Here is a 25,804-nt window from a genome sequence, read left to right on the forward strand (position 1 = left end):
CACTTTTTCCAGGCACTTTTCCTCTTACCAACCTTTCTCATACCAACCCACATTCCAGAGCCTAAGCATGTTTTGAAAGAGAGTGCTTTCAGAGCACATCTAGTGCAACACAGTGCTCTTACTGACTGACCTACTTAAACCACATGTGTAGATATCAAGAACTGCATACACAGAAGTCAGTGCACACTGAGCTGAGAATGAACAGTGTTTCAGGGGTCTTATACAGAGCTGAGAGTAATACTGTGTAGAGGAATCAAGTTAAAACTTGTCAGTGACAGATAGACATCAGCTGCACTCAGCTGAGATACTTAATCAAAACAAAATGCCTTGACATCTTTGAAGATGTTTTTATAAGAATGGTAATAGGAAGCATGCAAAGAAGTTATTTGTCAGAAAGCAACTGCTAACAGAATTCCCACAACAGAGTATAGCTAATGCCAACAAGAAAGTATGAAGAAACTTCTAAGAAAAGTTTGCAGGAGAAAGAGTTCATGTAAATACAAGGAACAAGTCTGATAGGGAAATAAATTTTATTTTCAAGCTTATCAGAGGATATTTACAAACAATTGGATGTATAAAAATATAAAAGTACTTGACAGTGTCCATTTGAGGCTATAAAATTTTACATGAGCTTTTTTTCTAGCATCATCATAGCAATATTGAATGCAACTTAATTCATCTAGGGGTAAGGATATTAAAACACTATAACCTACTGCTGTCAAAGTTTGCAGTAAGGGTAGAAAAAAAGGGAATAAAGAAATTCAGCTATTTTTGCTACTCAATGAAAAAAGTTTACTTATAATGCATGTCTGATTTTTTTGGTTCCTCAGCTACCAGCTTGTGGCTTCTATTGTCTGGCCCCATAAGCCTGCATATGTGCATGTATTATCAGGCAAACCACTCCAAAGGCTAACAGCATTCTTTTTAATACAAGTTAAGAATAAATAGCTAATATAATTTTTTTTCTTTTATGCAGCACAAAGCAGACTTCATGGGAAGAGACATCAGTCAGGCCTTACTGTAACCCTTTCCTCTCTTGTGTTGTGCTTTTCAAGCAACCAAGCTGGCTTCTTTTCTTCCTTTAAAAAACAAACAAACAAACAAGAAAACAATAGTGACAACTCAAGTTTAAAATCCAAAGCTTAGAACCAGACTGTATTTATATTATTACAGTTGGAATGGAAGATAGCAATGGCTTCACTGAAACTTGGTCAGTTGGGTGGTGGAAGTTAGAGGGGGGGGAGAGGGGGTGGGGAAAGAAAGATTGCTTCCCTTGCCAAGCCTGAGCCAATACTGGACTACCAACTTCATAGGTGATTGTTCTGTTTCCAAAGGTTAAAAAAAATAGCGCCTCTTGGAGAAGAATCAGTCCCAACCTCACCTAAGCAGGAGGGCAAGGTTAAGGGTCAAATTCTGCCTCTTTCAGATTCCTTTACACTGCTTTGACAGCATAAAAGTGAAAGAATGACCTCCCCCAGCGCAGGAGTGGCACAGACTCCCATCAGGCTCATCTCTGCACAAACCTGAGAATAATGTGCTTGGAGAAAGGATGCATGATGGTAGGAAGGGCAGAAATACTCTGCCTACTGGTGCCTGTAGCAAACTGCTGTGCAGATTCAATCAAGATTTTTCTGCAAAGTTAGGGGTATTTTAACAGGGAAGCCAGACTTTAGCTTTAATTTATTTAGATACTTCTGAACAACAGCAGTTATACTAAGGGCAACTGGAAAAGTAAAGGGATGTTCAGGACTTAAGCCTGCCCACATATACACTTCTGCAGCTGCCACTGACCTTATTATCAGTTTACTGTCACTGCAAGCAGCTCCCAGCACCAAAACAACTTGGTAAAATTCTGTGATAATCTAACAGGTGACATCTGCTCACCTGTTTCCTTACCTGAACAACACAAGGATGAAAAAAATCTCTCTCTCTCTACATACACAAAAAAAAATGTGTAGGAGAGAAAGGAGCTACTTCAAAGCACCCCCCCACCTTTGCAGTTCAAGCCTATATAAGTATTAAGGTATTTTCAGTTGCACTTAAGTAGCTTGGCATATCAGAAATGTGTAGAGCCACCCAGCACCTTCCAGCAGCACAACGCAGCTGATCCACACAAAAGGAGATTTTTTCTTCCCACTTTTTTTTAAATAGGTGAAGAGAAAAAAATACCCTCTTCCAACTGTGTTTAGCACTCAAGCTCTCAAACTTCCCTGAAATACAGTCAATTTTAACTATGCTCCTAGGGAATCATTTCCAAAGAAATTACTGCTTCCTCTTTTGTGCCAAGTCCAGTAAATAGTTGGGAATCCATCAACTGGGGCATCTGCAAAAAAAAACTGAATTAGGGGGTGGTTTTGGACTCTCCATTCAGCTCAAAACAGTTCTGAGCACAATAGGGACAGAAGAGGCTGCAGGTAAAGGTTGCAAGGAGGGCGAAGCCCTTTTCTCTTCCAGTCTAGCTGCACTGGTGGAAGCAACAAGTGATTTTGTCATACCCAAATACGGAACAGAATTAAGATACAAGCTAGCAAGCTACAAACTATTCCTGATGTTAGTTGAGGGAACCTTAAAAAGTTAGAAAAAGACTAGAAAATTTAAAAACGTTGTTATTCCAAACAACAGAAGAAAGCTGCATATGTTTTTCCCTATTTTTCCACATCTTTCTGCTATAAACTTTTTCCAGAGAGAAAGGATAAGCTACATCAGGTCTTGTGTGCTTCTCTGCACTACTGATGTTGTTTCAAGGCAAAATACCTTTGGTGTGTATCAATGACACGCACCAGCCTTGCATAGCAACACAATACTGTGGCTTATTGCTCTGTTTTACCAGACAAAATATAGGATGAGCACAGCTCTGATTGTCGTCTTTTCAGATTGTCAGTCAGCATTTCAAGAGGAATGTAAGAAGTTGCATGTTTTCTCTTTCTTTTTTGGTATCTGGAAAAAGTTCGGTTAGGGCAAAGACAGACACACCCAACTGTCTTAAGAGCAGCAAATTACTCCTTCACCTATGAAGCCATATTCAACCTTGAACTGCCATGTTTTTCTATTAGCTAAGGTATTCTGCACTGATTTCCTTTTACAATCTCTTTTCACAATGCACAGTCTAAGAAACAGGAGATGTATCTAAGTAACAAAAAACAGTCTTCTATGGCCTAGTAAATAGGGATAAATAGGGATTAGAAAACCATTACAAAATTCTTACTGTGTAGGCTACAAAAAAAAAAAAAAAAAAAAAGAAAACCTTGAAAAACGCAAAGCATTCCATCTGTACACATCACACTTCAGTAATGGCTTCGTAGCCATACAACTGGGTGCAGCGTTACCCAATGGGCTTATCCCACTGTCCAATAACCATTCATAGTTTAGGTCAGAGCTGGAGGAAAGCTTGTCGGATGACAGTCTATTCCCACGTCAACACAGGATCCTCTGAGGCTCTGTATGCTGAACTACATGTAAAGCATTCAGAAAGAGCGACAATTGTTCCAAAACTTATCTTCAGCTTCTGTCTGGGGTGTCGGCCTTTGCTGCAGTTTAGCACTATGACTAAATCAAGGGTCCTCTTCCATGTCATCTGGATTCGGAGCTATAATAAAATGCTGGGGGTATTCAAGGTTGTGTTCATACGCATGTTCCTTCCAGCGTGCGTCATCACTCTCGTGGGTAATGTAACGCTCTCCAATGCGTGTTTCAAACTCTCTGAGGTCAAGCCAAGTCTGATAATCCTAAGGAGTAGAAGAGTTAATGAAGCAGTTCAAGAAACAGCAGCCTTATATTTTCAAAGATAAATTCGGCAATTTGTCTCTTTTAATATAAATAACAACAAGATAAAACCAACAGGAGCTGTTTAAAAACAGAGTACAACAAAAAAAGAAGGGTTCCAAATTAAATATGCTAGTTCCCAAGGCTGTAGTATTAGAAATCATGAAAACTGCTAGAAAACAGATAAGAGAGTTTTGTTATAAAACTAATTGTACTACTATTTAGATGTATACATACATAAAGTGATATTAGTTCCAGTACTGTTTGTACTGTTTATTCAATTGGATTTTCCTCTTAATGTCTTCTAAGTTGTACAATGTCTTTTAGGTTACTCATTACATTCTATTTCAAACAATTCTCTTCTAAAATGGCTACAAACTACAGCACCCCTTAGTTTGCAAGCCATCTTTAGCACTGAACACTGTGTCTGCACTTTTCTCATTGAGACTCCATGCATTCATCACTGCCTCTATTAAGAAGCGACAGAAAAGTGGAACTCCGTGTTAGCATCAGGCAGTGAATGAGAAGGAAGGGGAGAGGAATGAACAATTTTTCCTGTGGGATGAAAGCCATTAAGACGTGGGCAGAGTAATTGAAGCACGTAAAATATTAAGCCAAAACCAGAAATACTCCATGATTGTTTCTTCACAAGCATTCCTAGTAGTTTTACTAAGCTTGTGAAGGATTTCATACAATTGTTATTTGTCCATTATAAGCATAGGGATGAATACGCATCATTTTACCTGTAACCACGGGTGACTAAGGGATTTGTCAACACTGAAACGTTTCCTCATCTTGACTTGAAGCAAATTGTTTATTAAATCAATGGCTAACAATGAGAAACAGAAAAAAATGTATTGTTTAAATATTAATCACATCTTCACTTTCACTGCAGCATGTGAAATTGTGCATACACTACCAAACTCTTCTAAAGTGAATCAAGCCCCTGAATTTTATGCGTAGCTTTGCTTATATTAAACTAGACTACAAAATAGGCATGGGGAAGTTTTTTTTTTTTTTCCCTTTGACAGAAACAAGAAAAGCTTTATTATATTACTTGTTAAAATTTCAGTAATTCTCAGAAGTGTTTAAATAAAGCTTGAGCATAATCCCTTGTTCCAACATGATGAAGGTACTTTCAATATTTGTGTAATTTATTATGTGTCCTTTCACACCTACATGTGTGTTAATCATATAATCATCTTTGAGTGATCATATAGTCATGTTTATATGATTAACAAAGTTGGCATTAGAAAGTTTTGAAGACCAACCTCATAAATTTACAGATTGTTCAGATCTGAATCCAGGTTTTGCTTTCCTTATTAACGTACAAAACAAAATTCCATATTCAACTTTGAACCATTTCTGTAATTTTATCATAGTTTAGATAAAGTATGTTTTATGACATCAGTGTTCAGCAAATACTGAGCAAGATCCAACTTTTCATTGGGATTTCTGAGGAATTTGGGGGTATTTATCCCACTACCTAGGAATGCAATCAAGTAATTACATCAGTTTTTCCCCCCACTAAATCTTCTGGCTCCTTCTTTTCTGAAAACAATCCAAGACACTGTATTTAACATTTCACCTTTCCCATGCCCATGCCAGCACACATTTAGCCATTTTGGCATAGACTACAAAACCCAAACTACTCAAGAGTTTTGCACTGCTCTCTCAGAGAACCTTGTGGTTTAAGCACTTGGGTGCACTACCTATGCATAAAGGTGTTCTAATAAAGAAAGTTCATTTCTTTACCTTCACTAGAGATTTCCTTCCAAGGATTTGGTGGGTACATAAATGCTGCATTTTGAATCTGATCATTTATATCCTCATCTTCATTAAATGGGAATGTACCACTAAGGCTCACATAGACAATAACTCCAACAGACCACATGTCTAGGGAGCGGTTGTAACCTTTACTCCTGAGCACTTCAGGGGCAAGATAAGCAGGTGTCCCCACCACAGAGCGCCTGAAAGATTTTTCACCAATGATACGTGCAAAGCCAAAATCACACAGCTTCACCTGCAAAAGAAATGTATTTTAAACTGAGAAATCTCTGGCTGATCTCCTAAATGTACTACTGAGCAAAACCAGGGCGGTACTTGGTTTTATTCCTGTCATCGTTTAAATACTGTATGCACCAAAACGGAGACAAAGAAAAAAAAAAACCCAAAAAACCAAAAACCACAAAGTGAGGAAATGAGTATTTCTTAGTCTTCACTTACTTGAGGGAATGGCTCTGCAGATGCTAGTAGTACATTTTCTGGTTTTAAATCACAGTGCACAATATTCTTGAAGTGTAAATTCCTCAAAGCAACAAGTATCTATAGAAACAAAAGAAAATTTTCCTTACTATTTAAATAGATCAAAAGCATCAAAATCCACACAGAAAGCAGTATAAAATTTGTTTCAGTGTAGCCTTGAAGAATTCATATATAATGTACAAGCATTATTTTTCCAGTCAATAGTCTGGAACCAATGGTTTTGTGATGAATTTTTCTTTTCTTTTTTTTTTTTTTTACCTCCACCTTTTTGAACATTTAGAGTTTTGATGTACATCTTTGGATATCTATAATGTTAAGTCTTGTGAAAAAGGATCAGAATAATATTCCAAATTATTTCCATGTTTTTTTCAACTGCCATTCGATACACAACTCCTTGTGCTGTCTCACACAGAGGAAACCCTTCTCCAGATTCCATTCTCACAAAACTATGAAAGACAACTCTAGTCTTTCCTCTCAAGGAGAGAGACGGAATGCCAACCTGAGTGACCATGAACTTCGTTATTCGTTCTGGAAGTCGACTTTTCTCACTGGAAAGAATCATCTCTAGCATATCACCATGCAGCTTTTCCATCACAACAAAGACCCGTTCTGGGGTTTCAAACATACATTCCAGGTTCACAATCCCAGGGTGATGCAAATTCTAAAATAAAGTAGTAGAAGTACATCACTAAAATAAAACAGCATGAAATATTCTGAATTACACAGAAATATTGTAGCACAAATCAAAGAGTAGTTAAGGAGAGAGTTAGAAATGAAAAACAAACATGTCAGAGGCAAGAAATTAGTATGAAACATACACGATAATCCATGAAATACACAAACTATCACTATGAAGGCTTTTTTTAGCACAAATTATCCATAATTATTTTACAGTTGATACACTCAGTAACTTGAGTACAGAACATGCAAAATCACCATTCAGACAGGGGAGCCAGTAATGAAAGACAATCTAAAATACTACAATTTCCAGCTGGCTGAGGGAGACATGGGACCAAAGTACAGGTCCTTGGTGCATCTCCTATTGCAGCAGATACTACCCTCAAGTTATCTACACTATCAAACGCTTGGCAATTCCCTACTTACAAAATTCCTTCCTACAAAAAGACTCAAAAATCACATGCACAGATTTAGAAATCAATTCAGAGCACTTACAGACATCGCACAATGTTATCAGTGGCTTATTTGAGGAAAACTCAGATACGATACAAAAATAATTTTGTACCTGGAGAATGGCAACTTCATTACGAAGCTGACTTTCCTGCTTAGTTGGAAACCTCATCTTGTCAATAACTTTGATAGCTACATCTCTTCCGGTCTTCCTATGTTTCCCTGAACAGAAAGTCAACATCAAACATCAAGAGGCACAAGCAATTAATAGCTAGAGAAAACTACAGCAGAAAAGAAATATCTTTTTGGAGAAACAGTTATATTCTATACAAATCTACAATATCACTCTATTTTATTTGTACTTAAAACTGCAGTTAGTATATGATGTAGCTGTAGGCGTCCCTGTTCATTGCAGGGAAGTTGGACTAGGTGGCATATAAGGGCCCCTTCCAACTCAAATGATTCTATGATTCTATGTTAGAAGTATTAGGTGAGGTTTTGCCTTGTGCAAAGAACTTCTACGTTAGCAAGTGTTACCTACTTCAGAATCTTGCCTCTCTTCTTGTATAAAAAACATACAAAAAACACAACAAGAGAGAAACTAACAAACAAAACAACATTCAAGACAAATGTGAAGGAAGATGAACAACGTCTTCACCAGCGGTTTCAGCAGATACTTTTATGGGCTCCATGTGCTCAGGAAGTTATATCTAATAATCTGCAGAACTGGAGGAACTATGTGCCATAAAAAGCTAACACCCATGAGGTAACTGGTTACCATAAGAAAGCCCTAGAAGTTTCTAATTTAGGAAAGAAAAAAAAAAAAAAAGGGGGGCTGATGATGCCAGTATTAAACCTTGCTGTAGCCTGCACCAGCTAAGTGAGAAGCATCCTGCATACACAGGACATTTCAAGAGCCATGTGGGTAGCTCACCCAGGTTTCCTGTAATTTCTAAAACTGTTTTCTCTCACACTCAAATCAGAGAGGTTAATGGAAGGACACACTGAAAGACTTGGATAATTTAGAACATTTAATACTAAACTAATACAGATAAAGTGAGTCCAAGCCAAAGAAAAAGAAAGTAATTATCTGCTCCATGTAAGGTCTGGAAGCTATTTTAGAAGAAGGGGTGACACACACAGCTACAGCACAAAGCAACACAAAGGATTCTACCTGCAATCACAGCTACAGCTCACTACTAACCCTGACAGCCTCACCTGCTGCTCTGCAGTCAGAGCTGCTGGCCAGGGCTTAAGTTAAGGCAGAGGAATTGCTTTTGAAGGCTGCATGGAGCAACCAGTGTGCTTGCCTTAAAGATCCTCGTGAATAAAGGCTCAAAATCAGGCTTATGTCCACTGGAAGAGGTAGACAGTGGAATCACTCAAGGTCCAAATGAGTTAAACGAGGTTGCCAAATAGAACTAACAATTGGAAAAGAAATATTTTAAAAAATTACATTAGTCCTAAGGAAAACAAACTATACAAAGGCAAAAGCATAAAGCCACAAGCCTCAAAGAGATCAGTGAAGTTTTGTCTCTTTTTCCTGTCGCAAAACAGCAATTTTTAGGCAAGATGTTAGGAATCACAGCTCCTGGCTATGGTTTAAATAAAACCCTGAAATAGTTAGGGAAAATGTCTCTAGCTCCAATAAACATCAAATTATATTGAAGTGTAAAAGAAATACCATCAGAAAACTGAGAAACAAACACAAGGTTGCAAGAGAACATAAAACAAAAGCATCAGACTAACAACACACTTCGCTACAGGAGCTAAAAGTACACAAAGAAAGATTAATGGAAAGGTAGCCTGAAATTCCGTCTCTGTGTAAAACCACCCCAGGTTTTAGGGCAAGTTTAGCATCAGTAAAAAACTGTCAAGAATTGTTTTTTCCCTATACATGTACTAATTTTTCAGACCCTTCAAAATGAACCAAAATAAAAAACGCAGGGGGAAACTATTCTCACAGAAAGAAACACCAGTGTATATCAATAGCCCAAAAACTTTTTGACTTACAATTTGCAAACGTCTAACATTTGTCCAGAAGGGGGGAAAAAAAGACAATAGAAGAAGCAACTTAATTATATTTCTTTAATTGATAGATTTTATTATTTCAGTAAGTCTGTAAAGGTGGGGAGAAGATCATTGAAAAATACCAGCAACAGTTAGGCAGCGTGCACAGCCAACAAAAGAAAATTACATTATTCCCATGCACACTCAGCTCATGATTTTATCTTAAGAAATTGCACACAGGCCTTACATGTTTTAAGACATCATTAAGTATCTGAATATGATCAAAGCCTTTTGTAAGCATTTATTATGTAAGTCACTCCGTTGTAGCATGAAAAATACGCACCTGAGGCTTATCTAAAATACAGCTTAAGGGAGTATATTTAGAAGTAAAATCAAAATATGTATCTACTGTCTGTATTTATTATGTACATTCTGTTCATAAGAAAGGAAACATAATTCAATTCACAATATGCTTCAAGAAATCTTGAGGTGGAGACAAAGGAGCCTCTCAAGCATTATTGGCAGATAGAAGAATGATAGCCACAGAATTTCTAGACTACGGACAATATGACAGAAGCAGAAAGGTTCCCACTTTAAATCATTAGTTATCCTTTTTCTTCCTTCCCAGACCTATGGTCTGTGGTTTTCTCAACACTGGAGATATGTTATACAGTATTTATAAGAAATAAATTAAAAAAATAATAGGGCATCCAGTTCATGACATATTTCTAACAGTTGATTTTTTTGTGATTAAATACTATCAATAAGTTCTATGTTGCAATGGAAGCTTTTAAATAAAGAAGTGATATAACTACATCCCAAAACTAAAGCTGAGACTTCAGTAAAGAATTCTTTCACTTTATACTGCTGACAAAAATTGGTAGTGAAATCATCTGCATAAAGTACTGCTAAAGCACAAACTAAAACATGTACTCTTCCAATTGTTTTCAGCTGCTTCTCTCAGATATCCATAAAAAGTCGGAGCTATACTGCACAGCCTCTTTAAATACATAATCTTACACTGTATAATACAGACAACAGTGATAGAATTCACTATTTAAATAAAAATCACAAAGGCCAAACTGAGACTAGTGACTGCTTTGTATTTTATTGTAGTCAAAATGCAATGCATATTCTGAAGTGATTTTGAAGGAATGCAGAACTCTATATGCAAAAAAAAAAAAAAACTAATTGTAAGAAATACTACAATCAAAATGCAAAGAGGCTATACCACAGTTATCCAAACCAAACTTTTAACAAGATCAACTTCACCAAGATACAGCTAAGCTTATTGATACAGCTAAGCAAATATGAAAAGGCCAATTATAACAAGTTTAGTTGCACTCCATCTTAGTTAAAAGCATAATGGATTCTACTTACCTCCATATACAATACCAAACTGACCAGAACCCAGAACTTCATCAGCAAATATCTGGTACACAGAGCTGATATCCTAATGCATGAAGAAGAGAAATCATAAGCATCAGGCATACTCAAAATGTTCATGAGCATATTAATTAGTACTGGCTAAGCTGTATTTAAATTTTATGTTAAAATATGTAAAGAATAATATCACTGCCCTCAAGGGAAGGGAAGAAGAAACTTCCTGAAGTGGTTCCACTTAACCACACTATATACAGAGACATACATTAACACAAACTAATAGTTGTGTCAAGTAAGTAGACTACCTCCTGTTAGGTACATAATATGGTCTTGTCTAGTTGAAATAACAGAGTGCTGCTTTCTCTGTCATAAACTGTTACTACCAATTACTTTAAAATACTCAGATTAATAAACACCATAAATACTCACCACATTCTCCTGGACTTGGCAATTTGAAACAGAGATGCTTAGAGATAAATCTTCTGTAATAAAGAAGATACAACAGAATAAGAAAATAGAAAAGTTAAGCTTTTGACAGCAAAAAATTATTGACTTTTATCCCAATGAATGATTTTTATGGCTGTTTTGCAAAAGCATCATAATCCAGAACTCAAGTTTCACAGACTGATTAGATGAACAACCCAGGGAGTTTTGCTGAGATTATTTGTCCATTTTTGTCATATCACTGATAATAAAAATGATAGAACAGTATGTGAGTATAGACAATAGAACTAGAGAACCAAAAGCAATAGTAGTGTGGCAACTGTATCAGAGTCCATTAAACTACTAAAAATTTCTGGTAGTAATAGGGAAGAATACAGATAAGAGGATTAGGTGCATCCCCTACAGTCAAATGTGTGTGACTAATTTTGTATATCTTGATGCTGCACAAAATCTGTAATGTACAAGAAAAGAAAATAAATCAAGCAAAAAAGGTAACAAGACCTGATAGTCAGAAAAAAAAATCCATAACATAAACAAAGGTTTTCGAAGTGTTTCACAGATATACTGTAGAAGCATTACCAATCTTTAGAATATAACAGCACATCTAGGAAGCATAATTTTCAAGTAAAAGTACTAAAAAAGGGTACACAATTTCTTTTCAGCCTGCAACAGATGATGACATGAGGCTTTCATTATAGAAATAACATTAAGATAAGCAGGCAAGAAAAGGCACGTGGAAACAGAAAGCACCTTTTTCCTTTGACTTCAAGATGGACGTCAGGCATCTCAGATAAATAGACACCTACTATTTCTTACGTTAATTAAAAAAAAAAAAATCACTTATAAGGTGAATGCAGGACATACTACAGACTACAGATTTTGAACAGAACCTTTATCACCCTTGGAAGAGCTTTGTGCTTTAGCAAGCTTACTGATGATACAAAGTTGGGAGTAGTGGCTGACACATTGGAGGGCTGCGCTGCCATTCAGCAAGACCTGGACAGACTGAAGTGTTGGGCAGGGAGGAACCATAATAAGAGCAAGTGTAGAGTCACATGCTACAGTATAAGTTAGGGGCTGATGTGCTGGAGAGGAGCTCTGCAGAGAAGGACCCAGGGATCCTGGTAGACAACAGGTTGGCCATGAGCAGGCAGTGTGCCCTGTGGCATTCTGGGCTCCATTAAAAAGTGCACGACCAGCCAGTCGAGAGAAGTTATCCTCCCCATCTATTCTGCCCTCATGAGGCCACATTTAGAATACTGTTTCCAGTTCTAGGCTCCCCAGTTCAAAAAAGACAGGGGTCTCCTAAAAGGAGTCCAGCAGAGGGCCACAAAGATGACTAAGGGCCTGGAGCATCTCCGGTATGAGGACAGGCTAAGTAACCTGGGACTGTTCAGCCTGGGGAAAAGAAGACTGAGAGGGGATCTCATTAATGTTTATAAATATCTGAAGGGAGGTGGGAAGCAAATGCATGAGTCCAGACTCTTTTGATGGTAAGTAGCAATAGAACCAAGACTAATGGTCTAAAACGTGAACATCGGAAGTTCTGTACTAACATGCAGAAGAACTCTATGGTAAGGGTGACAGAGCACTGGAACAGGTTGCCCAGAGAGGTTGTGGGGTCTCCTTTTAAATTTAAGACCCATCCGGATGCCTACCTGTGCAACCTAGTGTAGGGAATCTGCTTTAGCAGTAGGGTTTGACTCAATGATCTCCTGAGGTCCCCTTTCAATCCCTGCAATTCTGTGAACGCATACCCAATTTTTGTCACCAGTGCCTTATCTCAAAGAAAGAATGTATAGACTTAAGAAAGGAAATAATATTAGTTCTCAAAGGACTCTGAATCTACATCTGAAATACTAATTGGAATTACAGCTACGCACATGTCTACTGTCTACTGCCTTCTGCTTGAAGTTAGTCAGGTCTGTATTGGAGAAATACAGAACACAAGGGAAAACAAAAAGAAGGCATGCAAAAAAGTTACCAAGGACAATTTGTTTCAACCTCACTACAGCTTAACTAGAAAAAAAGTGAAGACATAGTTTTTGAAACTGTTTAAGGGAACACACTGAACTCCTCTCCACAGATAGCTACACAACACAAAGTATCTGCTTCCCCCCTTTAGGTAGGGATAGAGTTACTCCAAATAAGTTTTCTGAAGCCTCTGACATGCACACAAACAAGGCCTGAAAGGCTGACATTTATGAAGAGAACAGTAATGTCAGAATTTAACATCTAATTTACATCAGGTAATAGCTTATGTAATTGGCTACTTTTACTTTACTTTTAATCTCCCGTTTCCAATTTCACCTCAGAAACATCATACAAAGAAACATCTCATCCCAAACACCAGGCAAAGCATCCAAAAGGACTCTTTCCTGTGAGTCAGAGTGGAGGAGTATCCCCATTACTAATGACTTGCTGGCAAAAACATGGCATAAACTGACTAGTTGGTGCCTTGTGGACATTTTGACACTACACATTTCCTGCTGCTCTATTTCAAGCATTAGCAATGCCCTGCTCTGGTCTACTCATTTAAGAGAACACATCGGAGGATAAAGAATTATTACTTTTTCTTTTTTTTTTAATGTAAGTCCAATTTTCTTAATGGTTCTTGGGACACCATCTGATGGCTCAGTGAGCAGGAAGAAGAGGTAAGGACATACAGTTTGTGGTCTTCTTAGAGTTAAGAGAACAACTGTCTGCATAAGAATGTAGAAATGCCGCTATAAATCCATGGTCGTTTCTTATACTTCTACAATCCTAATCATGCTAAAATACGTCTTTTCTATCTAGCCCATAGCTCTATTACCTCCTACTGATAATTTTTCATTTAAATTTAAAAAAAAAAAAAAAAAAAAGGGGGGGGGTTAAAAATTGGTTTTGGAAAAAGTAACTGCATTCAAATGTCTCCCATGGATAGTAGGCCTTCAGTTTTAAAGAACAGAGAGTGCTTCAGTACATAGGTGTTTGGTACTCATCTATGCAAATCTGAAGTGGCATTTTACATAGGTAAAAGGCCTGTTACAAGCTACCTTCTTACAGCTATGTTTCTTGACTATAGTTAATTAGAAATGCAAGTACACATATTTTACAGCTTACCATTTCAGACCACAGTTACATTCTCAGAAAGTGCCTTTACCTAAGATTAGCATTTACATGCCCTTAACTGTTGCTCTGATGCAGCATAACGAGATACCAGAGACAGAGAAACTAATCACAGGATCTCCTACAGAAAAAAAAAAAACAAAAAGGAAAAAAAAAAAAACCCTAAGAGAAGATTAAAGAGTATCTGGAAGATGAAAGGAAACAGAAGAATGAAAACATAAATGTCAGTACAGAATGTGCATGACTGTTGTTGCAAAGGACAAGGAGATATCTAAAAAGAAAGAGCACAACATGTGCCTAGCAGAGTCTTGATAATGAATATGATCCTACGTTAGAAAAAGAAGAGTAAAAAAGGCACAAAAGGAAGAAAATGTATTTTATATTAGTACTCAGAGCTCAGCAAATATTCTTTCCATCACTAGCAACATTTCCATTTCATCACCAGCTTCCTTCTTTCTCCTTAACTATAGATCTTTTTTTTTTAAATATGGATGATAATGTCAAAAAGCATCTGATTTTTTGTACGTATATAAATAACTTGATGGAAAGAGATGTTTATCAAAGTTTATTAGAAATGTCTCAACTATGGTCCCCTTTTACATCCAGCAACTACGTGTGAATTCTTACTGCTCATATGATAAAAGTTCTGCAGTACGAATTAATGTGGGCAAACTGATTTTCTACTACTGCTTGCTGCTACAACAGATTAAGAGATTTGCCCATACACCCTCCATAAAACTTGAGTTTCTCTTCTTAGAAACTTGTGGAAGATTACAGACCCAATTCAGCAGAAGATAGACAAACAGACTTTTCTAAAATGGAATCTCTATCATTCACAGCTTCAGAACATGATTACAGCGCCTTGTCTGCCTGCTTACTGTGATCTTTTCCTTGTCCTGCAGCAGTGCAAACGCTAGCTTGAGGAGTGACTGGCATCAAGGCCTGACGAATGGCTTTCTCCCAGCCCTGAGCTACGTCAAGTCCAACTCCGGTGGCAGCAAGAACAGGACTGTGGTGACTGCTGCCATTGTTTTCGCCAACAAAGTACACCATCGTATCAGTGATGATCTCAAAACAGTATGGATTGCTGCCCTGCACCATGTTTGAAAAATCTCGAGGCTGAGTCACCTGGAGAATTTCTGAAAGTGGAATCTCCTGAAGAAAAATATTAAAGATTAAAAAATGAAAATGCATATAATACTTTAACATACTACTGTTCAGAATTTAAAATGTTTGCAGAGAAATCAAAGCAAATATATCAAAATAGCTAAACACCAAGCTTCATAACTACTGTCAAAATGTAGACAAAGCCTTACCCACCCACAGCTCTCCAAATTCCTCTATAGATGCCTAGAGAGCCCCACCACAGTTCCCTCTATACAACCACTAATCTCTACACAAACTGCGTTCATGTTCAGCATAAGACAGCCCATCATCCAGCATACAGGTGATGCACAACTACAGAGTGACTGTTTCCCACCGCACTCATAGATTATACAGCTTAGCCAGAGAAGAACACAATAGGGAAAAAAGAGTGACACATTAGGAAGAGGATGTAGTTGTGCAAGCTGGCCAGAAAGTATTACTTCACATTTCTGAATCAATTTTGGAAAAGATTATTTTTCATGTAAATATGAACAATTTCTTTCAATTTCTCTACCTCATCAGTTTAAGAGCATGTTACACAGCAGCATTAGGGAACAGATCTGAAGGAAGGAAAAGCTGCAAGTTCAAGCTAGTTGGAGGAGGACACTCCACATATATGGAAGGGCTTACAGGTGCACATCACTTGCAAGAGTAGTGAACAAGCAGGTGAACACTGGGCTGGCATTATGAGGTTAAGAGGCTGTAGCTGATTAGGATGAAGAGCAAATAAATGTAGAGATAACAACTGTGAATGCTTCTAATAGCAAAGACAAATAATCCAAGATTTAAGCAGTAAAAAAAGGAGGGGCGAAGGGGTAAGTCAAAGGACTAAAAGCAGTGACAGGACGGAATAACAAGCAAGGAACATATTTTACCAGCTGTGTTTTGAATGCACGGGGCAATATACAAGTATCAGGGAGGTCTGAGAAGAAGAAACTGCATTGGTCAAGATAGGAATGAAAAGGATCTGGGCAAGTTTAGCTGGGTGTACAGAGAAAAGGCTTGATTTTAGAGATGTTATAAAGGAAGAAACTGCAAGATTTGTACCCTCACCTAAAGGTGAAAGACAAGAAAGGGAAAAATCTTGTTTATACAATTGTAGACATTTTCTGAATATTCTACCACTGTACACACTACTCTATTTGCAGCATAACATACTTATAGCGAAGCTTCTTTCATATAATGCCAGGCTGCACAGTAAATTTCCCTCTAAAATTTGCTCTCAACTTTCAGTTGTACAGTTGGGAAATAAATAAACATGCAACTTTCAATCACTACTTACTTTTTCACTTTAAAAGATGAGGAATTCACATAATATTTATTATACTACTTGGAAACAGTTATTTCAAGCACATAAGACCTCTTAAGTAAATCAAATGCAACACAATTATTACTCATCATGAATTACCTTGTAATATTTTGTTCCAGATTCATTTTGAAATAGCGTGAGGCATTTGCTGTCCAGTCTCCAGTAATGTCTTTTCCTCTACAAAATGCACAGTACAAAAATATAAATTATTAGGAATACTTATGGTATCCAATTATTTAGGGAAATTGTTTAAATAACTAAAATAATCAAATGATGTTAATCTACGGTTCCATCTTAGACTGGATACATGAAAAACACATTTTGGGAATACAGTTATTTGCTTGCCTTTTTTTTTTTAATTCAAGAATAGGCTCAGAAGTATCTGCACAAACCATTAAAAAAAAAAAAAAATCACTTACCTTACAGCAACAAAGGTGGTAACAGTTATCTCCTACAGGAAATAACTACCGACACAAGTTTCACCCTATGTGCACGTGCTCACAAAATCTGAATTATTTTCACTTAGCAACAACTGTGGGAATTGCTATTCTCCTTCCATGCCCTCACACCAACATGACGTGGGTTTAAGAACTGAGCAAGTCTAACAAGTCCTCCATTCTTTTGTAAACAGAAAATTCTGGAGGTTGGATGTGATGATCTCTAGAAGTCCTTTCCAACCTCTACAAGTCTGCAATTCTAGGTGGTTGAAGTGCACAATGGCAAAAAAAAAAGGTAGGCAGATTATGAGAGTCAAGTGAATAATCTACCTTAGGGAAAAGATGAAAAATTAAGATAAAAATCAAGACAGATTATGTAGCCACTTTTGAGAAGTCTCCATCAATGAGAAATATGTTTTCCATCAGAGAATAATATGCATATACGTTCTGGTACATAACTGCCTAATAACCTTAAGCATAGGAACATTCCTAAAAAATAGAGAATCATCTGAAAGCTATTTGGACGTGAAAAGCCATGTGGCTATATGGATCTAACTGATTTGCTTGCACCAAGCTCATATAGTCAGAAACTCTTTTTTTTTCCCAAAGAAAAATCAAAGGCCCTTAGCTTTGGACAAGAATGACAATGCTTAGAAAAATAACACCCTTATTATATCTAATACAGAACTTAAATGATTTCAATCATAGGGAAGTTAAGACCATCAGTAGGAGTTAGGTGAAGAAAGCCAGGACATGAATAGATTTAACTAAATGAAAGTTCAAGCCAGCACCAAATGGAAATTGGGTGAAAGTATAAGGGTGAACTCATCCTTTTAACATATATGCTTTTTAAAAAATCATAAATCAAGGAAGGCTTGGAGTGTTTAAGGAACACATTGGTAGGTACTTGGGAACTCTAAATATGCTTCTAATCTATACTGAGAAAGGAAGGGCTCAGAATGAGAAAAACAAGAATACAGATGATGCACTCCCTATAATGGGTGAAACGCTTTGTTATCCAGGCTCAACAGAAAGTATGCTGATATGCTGTTAGAATGAACCTCTTTGGAACTAATGGAAAGTCCAAGTTGTGACAGGAACAAGAAATAGTTTGGCTCTGCTAAGAGAGAGCGGACAAGGGATACAGCTGATTCTGCAACACATAATATAGAAGCTTCCTTCCACTAGGAAGCTCTCTGAAATCTTGCTTGGCTGAAGGTATCTTGCTTTGGAACAGAAAACTTTATTTGCATCACCTTTTTGGTAGCTATCATCTAGATAGCAGCTTTACTGATAGATGGGAAAAAAAAAAAAAAAAAATCTATCTAAGCTAAGGTGTTGTCTGAGACAATGCCAAAAAAATAAAAATTAAAAAAAAAAAATCCATGGAAAAAATATACTGGTTGTGTCAAAAGACAAAAACAGAGCCAAACACCAGGTCTGCCCTGAGTACTGCTTAGAACTACTCATCTTCTGTTATTTGGCTCTAATTTTTTCATAGCAAGCAGATGATAATTGTGCCTATTAAGGAGCCTACACAGAAATCACACCTGAAATGTTAGATATTTACTTGGATTTGCGATAAATGTAACTAGTTAATACAAAACTGTACTTTAAAGACCACTTGTAATTGATCAGCTGACAAACACAGAAAGTGAAAATACTGGAGTACCCTGAGCTGTCTATGATTTCAACATAACTGAAATAAACTAAACTCCCAAATTCCCTCTTCTGACAATGCCCTTCACAGGGACAAAGAATGCAGGAATATTTATGCTGCCTTTCACAGTCTCAGTGTGACAAACTGGGCTGCATGAGCTGTAGGAACTTCTCAACTTCATTCTTTCATTTCATCTATCAGGAAGTCAATTCATTTTCTTGCATTAGATAATTCTCCAGAATCTGGTTATTCTCATCTTCTTTCACAAGACAAAAACAAAACAAAACCTTGCAGGGAACTTGTCTTAGAAGGTTCAATTAATTAAGAGATCATTACTAGTAGCACTGCAAACAAACAGTGTTGGCTTTGTGGAAAACGCTTACAAACCCAAGCTAATGCAACCAAGCCACAGATTCCACTAACATGAAGAGAAATAGTGGTTTTGGAATGGGAAATAGTGTTCAATAATGCTTACTGTGAGATAGAACAAATTGCTAGAGGAATAACGGGCTTCCACATCTACACACCAAATTTACTAAATATCTCTATCCATGGAATAGCATTGACTGTTTCAATACTCGTCATTTTATAACAGAATTAATAAACAGAATAAAACCTCCAAATGGGAAAAAGATAAGTCCAGCTGAAATCTTGAACACACTATTGATTTCAGATTGATTAGAGATGCCTCTTTTTCTAAATTGAAAAGTGCTGATAGATCATCACCTCAAAGATTTCTCCACTGCATCATACTTCCTCTTAATGAACACTATTGCTAAGTTATTTCAGATGATACTGTAAATCAGATTATCTAGACAACAGAAATAAAATACAGTGGTTTAGAGAAGTTACTGTAGGAAGAAACCAAAGTCACTGACCAGATTGTCTCTACTAGTATAGTGGACCATCCATCCTTCCTTCACCATCGTACTGCTCTTCCTCTTTGTATGCTTGATGGACTGTACAACTCTCATGAGAGGAATATTATTGCTTGTTGAGGGACTAAAAAAGAGAAAACAGTTAACATTTAAGCTAAAATATAAGAGTACTACAATGATAATGGTACTATACATCTAGCCCAAAATTTTCAGAACAGGTACTTACTCTTCTCTTCTAACTTATTTCACTGATAGATGATATGAAATTTGAGCTCCCACTAGCTCTTTCAATGCAAGTACTACAGTGCTTGTATTACATTACAGAAGGCAAAGGAAACACACTGAAATGAGACACCTACACAAATAATCCTTTTGAAACAATTTACTGCTTGAATCTTAATCCAGCGTAAAATTAATTAACATTGGCATTTTTACTATTTTCTCTTGCCTAAGTCAAGTTAATTATTTCATAATATTACACTAATAAAGCACACTTTCAATTTATGAAAACAGAAGAGTGTTAATTCAAATAATACCTGAAAATTTAAATCAATGTCATTTGTATTAACTTTCTTGCAGACAAGGAGTTGATAATCTAACATTTTGACAATCATTAATTTAACATACAGGTTTCAGTCCTGCTCAGTATGGAGTGAGCCACCACGTTATCTGCTTAGTACAAGAGATCCTACACATGGTGCTAGTAGAAAAATTTGTAATCACATGAAATCATGAGGAGAATTTCAAATCAAAACATAAACATGCTTTAACACAGTGCAGTCATGTTGTAGAAGTGGCTGAAACAAGACATTGCACATGCCAGAAAAGAATTGCTTCGATGCTATTAATAAACAGAAAAATTCTACCTAGAAGTAGAATACAAAAAGATGCTACTTCCAACTTAGGAAGTCCTTGAGCTATAAATCATTGAAAGTTACTCTTCCCGAACTGTATGTTCTTCCTGTTCTCATACTCTTCCGTACGTATTTGCCATGAGACACTGGGTTAAAATTACCTCTGTTTGACCTATTACAATTGCTCTTTTATTTTTAAGAATGACACTAAGAAAATTAGAATGATGCTATTCAGAATAAGAATTTCCCCAGGGACATGGTGGAGGCTTTCAAAATGCAATTGAAGATAATCACATCTAGGCTACCCTTTCCCACAAACGTTGGATCCTCTGGGGTCCCTTCCAACCTGGCCTGCTCTATGATTCTATTATAATATAAAAATTAAAAAGGCTAAACTTGATTAAAGGAACTATCACTGGAAGCGTTCAAAGTCAGGTTTGGACAGGGCTTTGAGCAACCTGATATAGTGAAAGATGTCTCAACCCACAGCAAGGGGCAGGGACGAGATGATATTTAAACATCCCTTCCAGCTCTAACCATTCTATGGAAAGTTATCTGACGAAAGAATTCAGAGAATCACATCCTAGTTAAAGCAATTGGCTACCTAGAATAAACTAAAATATAGAGTTATTACTCTAGAGTAATTATTTTTAGATCAACACTTGTGCACTAGTAATTAAAATAGGCTGAAGTCACAAAGATCTTTCTCACATCTTTGCCTTTAGCCATACCTTTAACCATGGTTCGATAATTTCATTTTATTTATTTAATAACATTCATAGCACAGCACTTTCCCAATTAGAAGAGAACATATTATTTTAATTTACTTATGTTTCAGGTTTGTGTAAAAAAAGGAAAAAACACACAACTTAAAACTGGACTACTCAGAAACGCTTTACTCGAAATTTTCCTTTAGAATACTGAGGAAGATACATCCAGAGCACAAAAGTTCACATTATGACTTACCTGATGGTTTTGACAGCTTCTTCATCTTTGTCTGTATCAAGGTCAGATGGATCCATAAAAAAGATTTTGTCTTCTGGAGTTGAGGACTCCTCAGTATCATCCAGACCGCGACTACCATCACTATTCATTTCACTGCTATCAACCTCCATTGGCAGGTCCAAATCCTGGCCTGGGCTAGTAGGTTCTGGGAGTAACACAGGATGCAGATATTATTTTAGAGCATAATTTAAAAAAAAAAAAAAAAAAAAAAAAAGGCAAAAAATTGTTCTCCAGTTCACACTTATGCAAATAAACATCATAGTGCAATCAGAATATAAAAAATCCTCAAGATTTTGCTAAATGATTCAGAGTGTGCTAATGAACATTATCAATTTGTTTTTGTTAAATACCAAAGTAAACACAATCAAAACAACACTCATACTGAAAGATTCATGGTGAAATTCTCAAGGCCTGAACTTGCATTTCACTAAGAAACTCTGCTCCACAAGTTATCAGCCCATCAGTAGTATTCCTTCTAAAATATAAATTAAAATATAAACATAAAGGACAAAAGTTATTTTCTGGTTTGCTGGGCTCTCTCCAGTACATTCATCTCTCTCTTTTGCTGGGGAGCCCAGATGGAGACACTACTTCAGGTGTGGCCTCAACAGGGCTGAGTAGAGGGGAAACATCTCCTTTTCAGCAAAGCACGACTGAAATGACAAAGAGACTGGAGCATCTCTCCAATGAGGAGAAAACTAGGATTGTTCAACCTGGAAAGAGAAGGTTCAGGAGGATCTCATCAATGGATAGGAATCAATGCAGGAAGGGTACAAAGATGTCAGAGTCAGGCTCTTTTCAGTGGTAACCAGTGACATGACTAGAAACGGAGCACATGAGGCTCTACCTGAATATCAGGCAACACTTTTTAACTGTGAGGGTGTCTGAGCACTGGCACAGGCTGCCCCAGAGAGGTTGTACAGTCTCCGACCTGGAAATACTCAAAAGCCATCTGGACACGATCTTAGGCAGCCTGCTCCAGGTATCCCTGCTAAAGCAATCCCAGCCTTTCTTCATAGAGATGCTCCAATACGCTCATCAACTTCACTGTCCTTAGGTGGACTCTCCTCAGAATGCTCATGCCTCTCTTGTACCACACTTCACTTGCCAATGCTGATGAAGTAAAACTGAAGTCACCAAAATAAATTTCACAGTGAAATCTTAATTCTCAGTAATCTCAAGTAAAGGAACTTGAAAGGTAAAATAAAAACAGGTAAAATAGTCAAAGTTGAGGACATCTAAAGCTGAAGGATCTTTTTAAGCCTCCAAAGACTTGCCAGTACTTGAAAGCACGTTTCTCATCTTACCTCCATTGAAAACCACCTCTCCAAGACAGTCTTTAGGTACTTTAGATGCACAGCGTTTGTGACAATTGAATCTGCAATCTAAAACAAAAGATAAATAAGCCCACAATAGCAGAATTTTACTCCTCAAGGAGACACATTCTATCACAACTTCCATCACAAGCTTCAGTTCAGATGCACACATTTGCATATACAAGAAGACAGTACTGATGAGATCACCTCCAGAAGGAAATGGACAATCTTGTCCCAATGTCTTATGATGATTTGCCAGTCCAGTGTACTATGTCAGCACTTTCCCTTCCAGGACAAAAGTTCTCTAATCTCTAGCTTTCTTTCTAGCTATTTTTTTCTGTTATGATGCAATTTTTCCCATCCTCTAGTCTGCTCCACACCCTTTTTTCCATTGCTACTTGTTTCAAATGTGTAATCTCTATCATTTTTCCCCACTTGCTGCCTAAGATTTGCAGCCATCATAGCACTAGGATCACAATCCTAAACCATAGAGCAAGAATGCTTTGCAGTAAATCTTAAAGTTCAGCTCCCCTGTCATTCAGATCATAGATTTGGCCAGGCAACAATGAAGCTCCATTTCTGCCTGCCCTAATTTCCTTGGACAGCAAGCTGACAGAGTAAGATACATCAAGTCAAATGTGGAGATAGAACACTAACTTGGATGTGTGCCATTTCTGCATTTGAGTAGGCAGTATTTGATATCCAACAGTCCAGCACACATTAATAGCATTACAGGAATTTCCTTTGTTAGTAGCATCACCATAATTTCCAACCACATATCCGCATCATGAATTTTAAACTCTCTACTGTCCTCACTGCTGTTTTGAAACTGACAATTTAGTCCCTTTTTGCTATCATAGAACCATGAACAGTTTAGTTGAGAAGGAACTTTAAAGATCATACAGTTTTACTACCCTCACCACCCACAAGCAAGCACATCTCTCACTAGATCAGTTTGCTCAAAGTCCCATCCAACCTAGTCTTGAGGACTCCCTGGGATGTGGCATCTGTATTAAATCACAGTAACCAAATTGCAAAATACAGGATCTAGATCTGACTTGCTAATCAGAAGCTCGGTGTACTTTCCTTTTAAACACAAAGAAATTATTGTCTTCCCATTTTAAGTAGCTGAAAAGCCAAACCCTGAGGCCAGCTACAGTTCTGTTTACTTTCCAAGTGCCTAAGAGGAAGCATTCAAGAAAACCAACTAATCGTCCTTTCTATAGCAGTGTTTTCAGTCTGTATTATGGAATATGGTTATTTCACTAGCCTGAAGGGTGCTGGAACAAACAAGATGGTTCGGATCCTACCAGGGAACTACTAAAAAGACTAACTTATTAGGATTGACTCACTCATAAGGTCCATAAAAACACAATCTCAAACAGTTCCCAGGTCTAGTTCATAAATTAGGGCATTCCATGACACTGTTCCCAAGAGGCAGTTTGCATACAGCCACTGAGGGCTGGAAGGCTACAAAAATTTGTATGTGAGTGCAGGCCATTTTGTCCCAGTTGACTTCATTTATTAATAAAGTTATAGCATTAGCCCCAAAGATCAACTCAGAGTTCAAATTCAAGTCTGGAGGAATTAAGAAATCCAAGGCTCTGAGATACTCAGGAATATAAGACTGCTGAAAGACCTCAAGCTTTGGTAATGTGAACAAAAAAAGTCAGTGGGAAACAGTAAAAAAAAAAAACCGAAGGAAAAAGCAGTATGAAAATGTGTTGATAGTTTGACATCAATTGCTGATATATATATATCATCAATATATATATATGTGTGTATATATATATATAGCACTACGCTGCTTAAATGAATATCTCTTAATATACCTATTTTTCTTCTGTGTACAAACATAATATTTTTTCTAAGTCACTTTCTATACCTAGACACTATTTTCTACAAAGAGTTTCCTGAGAATGAAGTGGCAAACCCATTTGTTCAGTTGGATATGCAATCACAACGACTGGAAATGGTGAGTAATTTAAAACTGCAAAACATCTTCTGTAGGCTTCCTTATTTATTTACTGCAAGTATCCAGGAGATATGGTGACTGAAAAGTCAAACAGTTAGGGATGCAGACTTCGAGCAGGCTACAAAAACTGCAAGTTAATAAAAAGTAAAATGGAAAAAAATAAAAAATAAAATGGAACTACTCCCCATCAGCAGTATTTTTAGTCAGCAGAGAGTTATCACAGATATAAGCCTACACTTTTTGCTCTAAGCAACCTCTTCCAATGTGTTAATCTTTGGTACTCACATTTGATAAACTCGTGACAGAGAAATGAAAAATCCTTACCATATTAACTTTTAGGATTCTCCACTACAGTTTTCTTTCCTGCAACAAAGCTAACAGATCTGTACAATCCAGTCATGAAGAGGCAGAAGAAAAGCACAATGCCATAGTTATGTCCTGGGATAGGCATGGAGGAATCTGAGAGCTGAAGTCATGAACATGAACACATGCTCAATAAAAACCACCTGATGGAGCCTAATCTAGTTCAGGAAAGGTACAGTCCTTGTAATTTTTTCCAAAAGATAATAATCACTATCCTGTATTAAAATAATGCAACAAAAGATACTGAAGTCTTTAGAGATGAGTGTAGAAGACATACATTTAACAAAGGGAAGGATTTCCTGTTTTTATTAATAGCTTAGAATTCTTGTTGAATTATGGTGTTTCCATTCCACATGTGATTAGATCTCAGTTTTCATAAAAATATATAATGCAAATAGGGGAGCCACAACCCTTTCCAAAAAATGTATTTTTTTCAAATATTATACTGCTCTGATTCATATCTGTGGTGGAAAAATAAGTGCATACCTTTACATTGCATTCCTTGACGAAAAAGGCCCTTGAGAAGCCGTTTGCAATACTGGCATATGGTGGGACGAGTATAAGAATGAACAGCAAAGGTGTGGGGAACCTTCACTCTGCAAAGCACCATCTTTTCCATCCAGATGGGACGGCCACTCCAGGAGGGAATCCTTTTACTAGGTTCTGGACAGCAGCGCTAGAATAGAGAAGGTATACACATAGGACTTGCACCAAAAGAATTCCACCTCATTAAAAACAAAAAACAAAAAACAAAAACAAAC

The 25,804-nt window shown here is 37.1% G+C and overlaps 1 protein-coding gene across 4 annotated transcripts in view; it reads right to left on the reverse strand.

Moving 5' to 3' along the window:
• Positions 1-515: 515 nt before the first annotated feature.
• PRKD3 (protein kinase D3) overlaps positions 516-25,804 on the reverse strand; it is a 44,720-nt gene continuing 19,431 nt past the window's right edge. For all 4 annotated transcript variants that reach the window (XM_085219567.1, XM_085219566.1, XM_085219565.1 and 1 more), the window contains exons 6-19: positions 25,530-25,719; positions 22,697-22,774; positions 21,351-21,534; positions 19,531-19,654; positions 16,655-16,732; positions 14,979-15,255; positions 10,978-11,030; positions 10,546-10,618; positions 7,271-7,377; positions 6,527-6,688; positions 5,989-6,087; positions 5,518-5,785; positions 4,506-4,591; positions 516-3,725 (exon numbers count right to left, since the gene is read on the reverse strand). In XM_085219567.1, coding sequence (XP_085075693.1) covers positions 3,552-3,725; positions 4,506-4,591; positions 5,518-5,785; positions 5,989-6,087; positions 6,527-6,688; positions 7,271-7,377; positions 10,546-10,618; positions 10,978-11,030; positions 14,979-15,255; positions 16,655-16,732; positions 19,531-19,654; positions 21,351-21,534; positions 22,697-22,774; positions 25,530-25,719 — 1,953 coding nt within the window. In that variant the 3' untranslated portion in view covers positions 516-3,551. The remainder of the gene's footprint in view (positions 3,726-4,505; positions 4,592-5,517; positions 5,786-5,988; positions 6,088-6,526; positions 6,689-7,270; positions 7,378-10,545; positions 10,619-10,977; positions 11,031-14,978; positions 15,256-16,654; positions 16,733-19,530; positions 19,655-21,350; positions 21,535-22,696; positions 22,775-25,529; positions 25,720-25,804) is intronic.

Source organism: Meleagris gallopavo, chromosome 2, assembly GCF_905368555.1.
Source record: "Meleagris gallopavo chromosome 2, MGAL_WU_HG_1.1, whole genome shotgun sequence".
In the NCBI taxonomy this organism is placed as follows: Eukaryota; Metazoa; Chordata; class Aves; order Galliformes; family Phasianidae; genus Meleagris; species Meleagris gallopavo.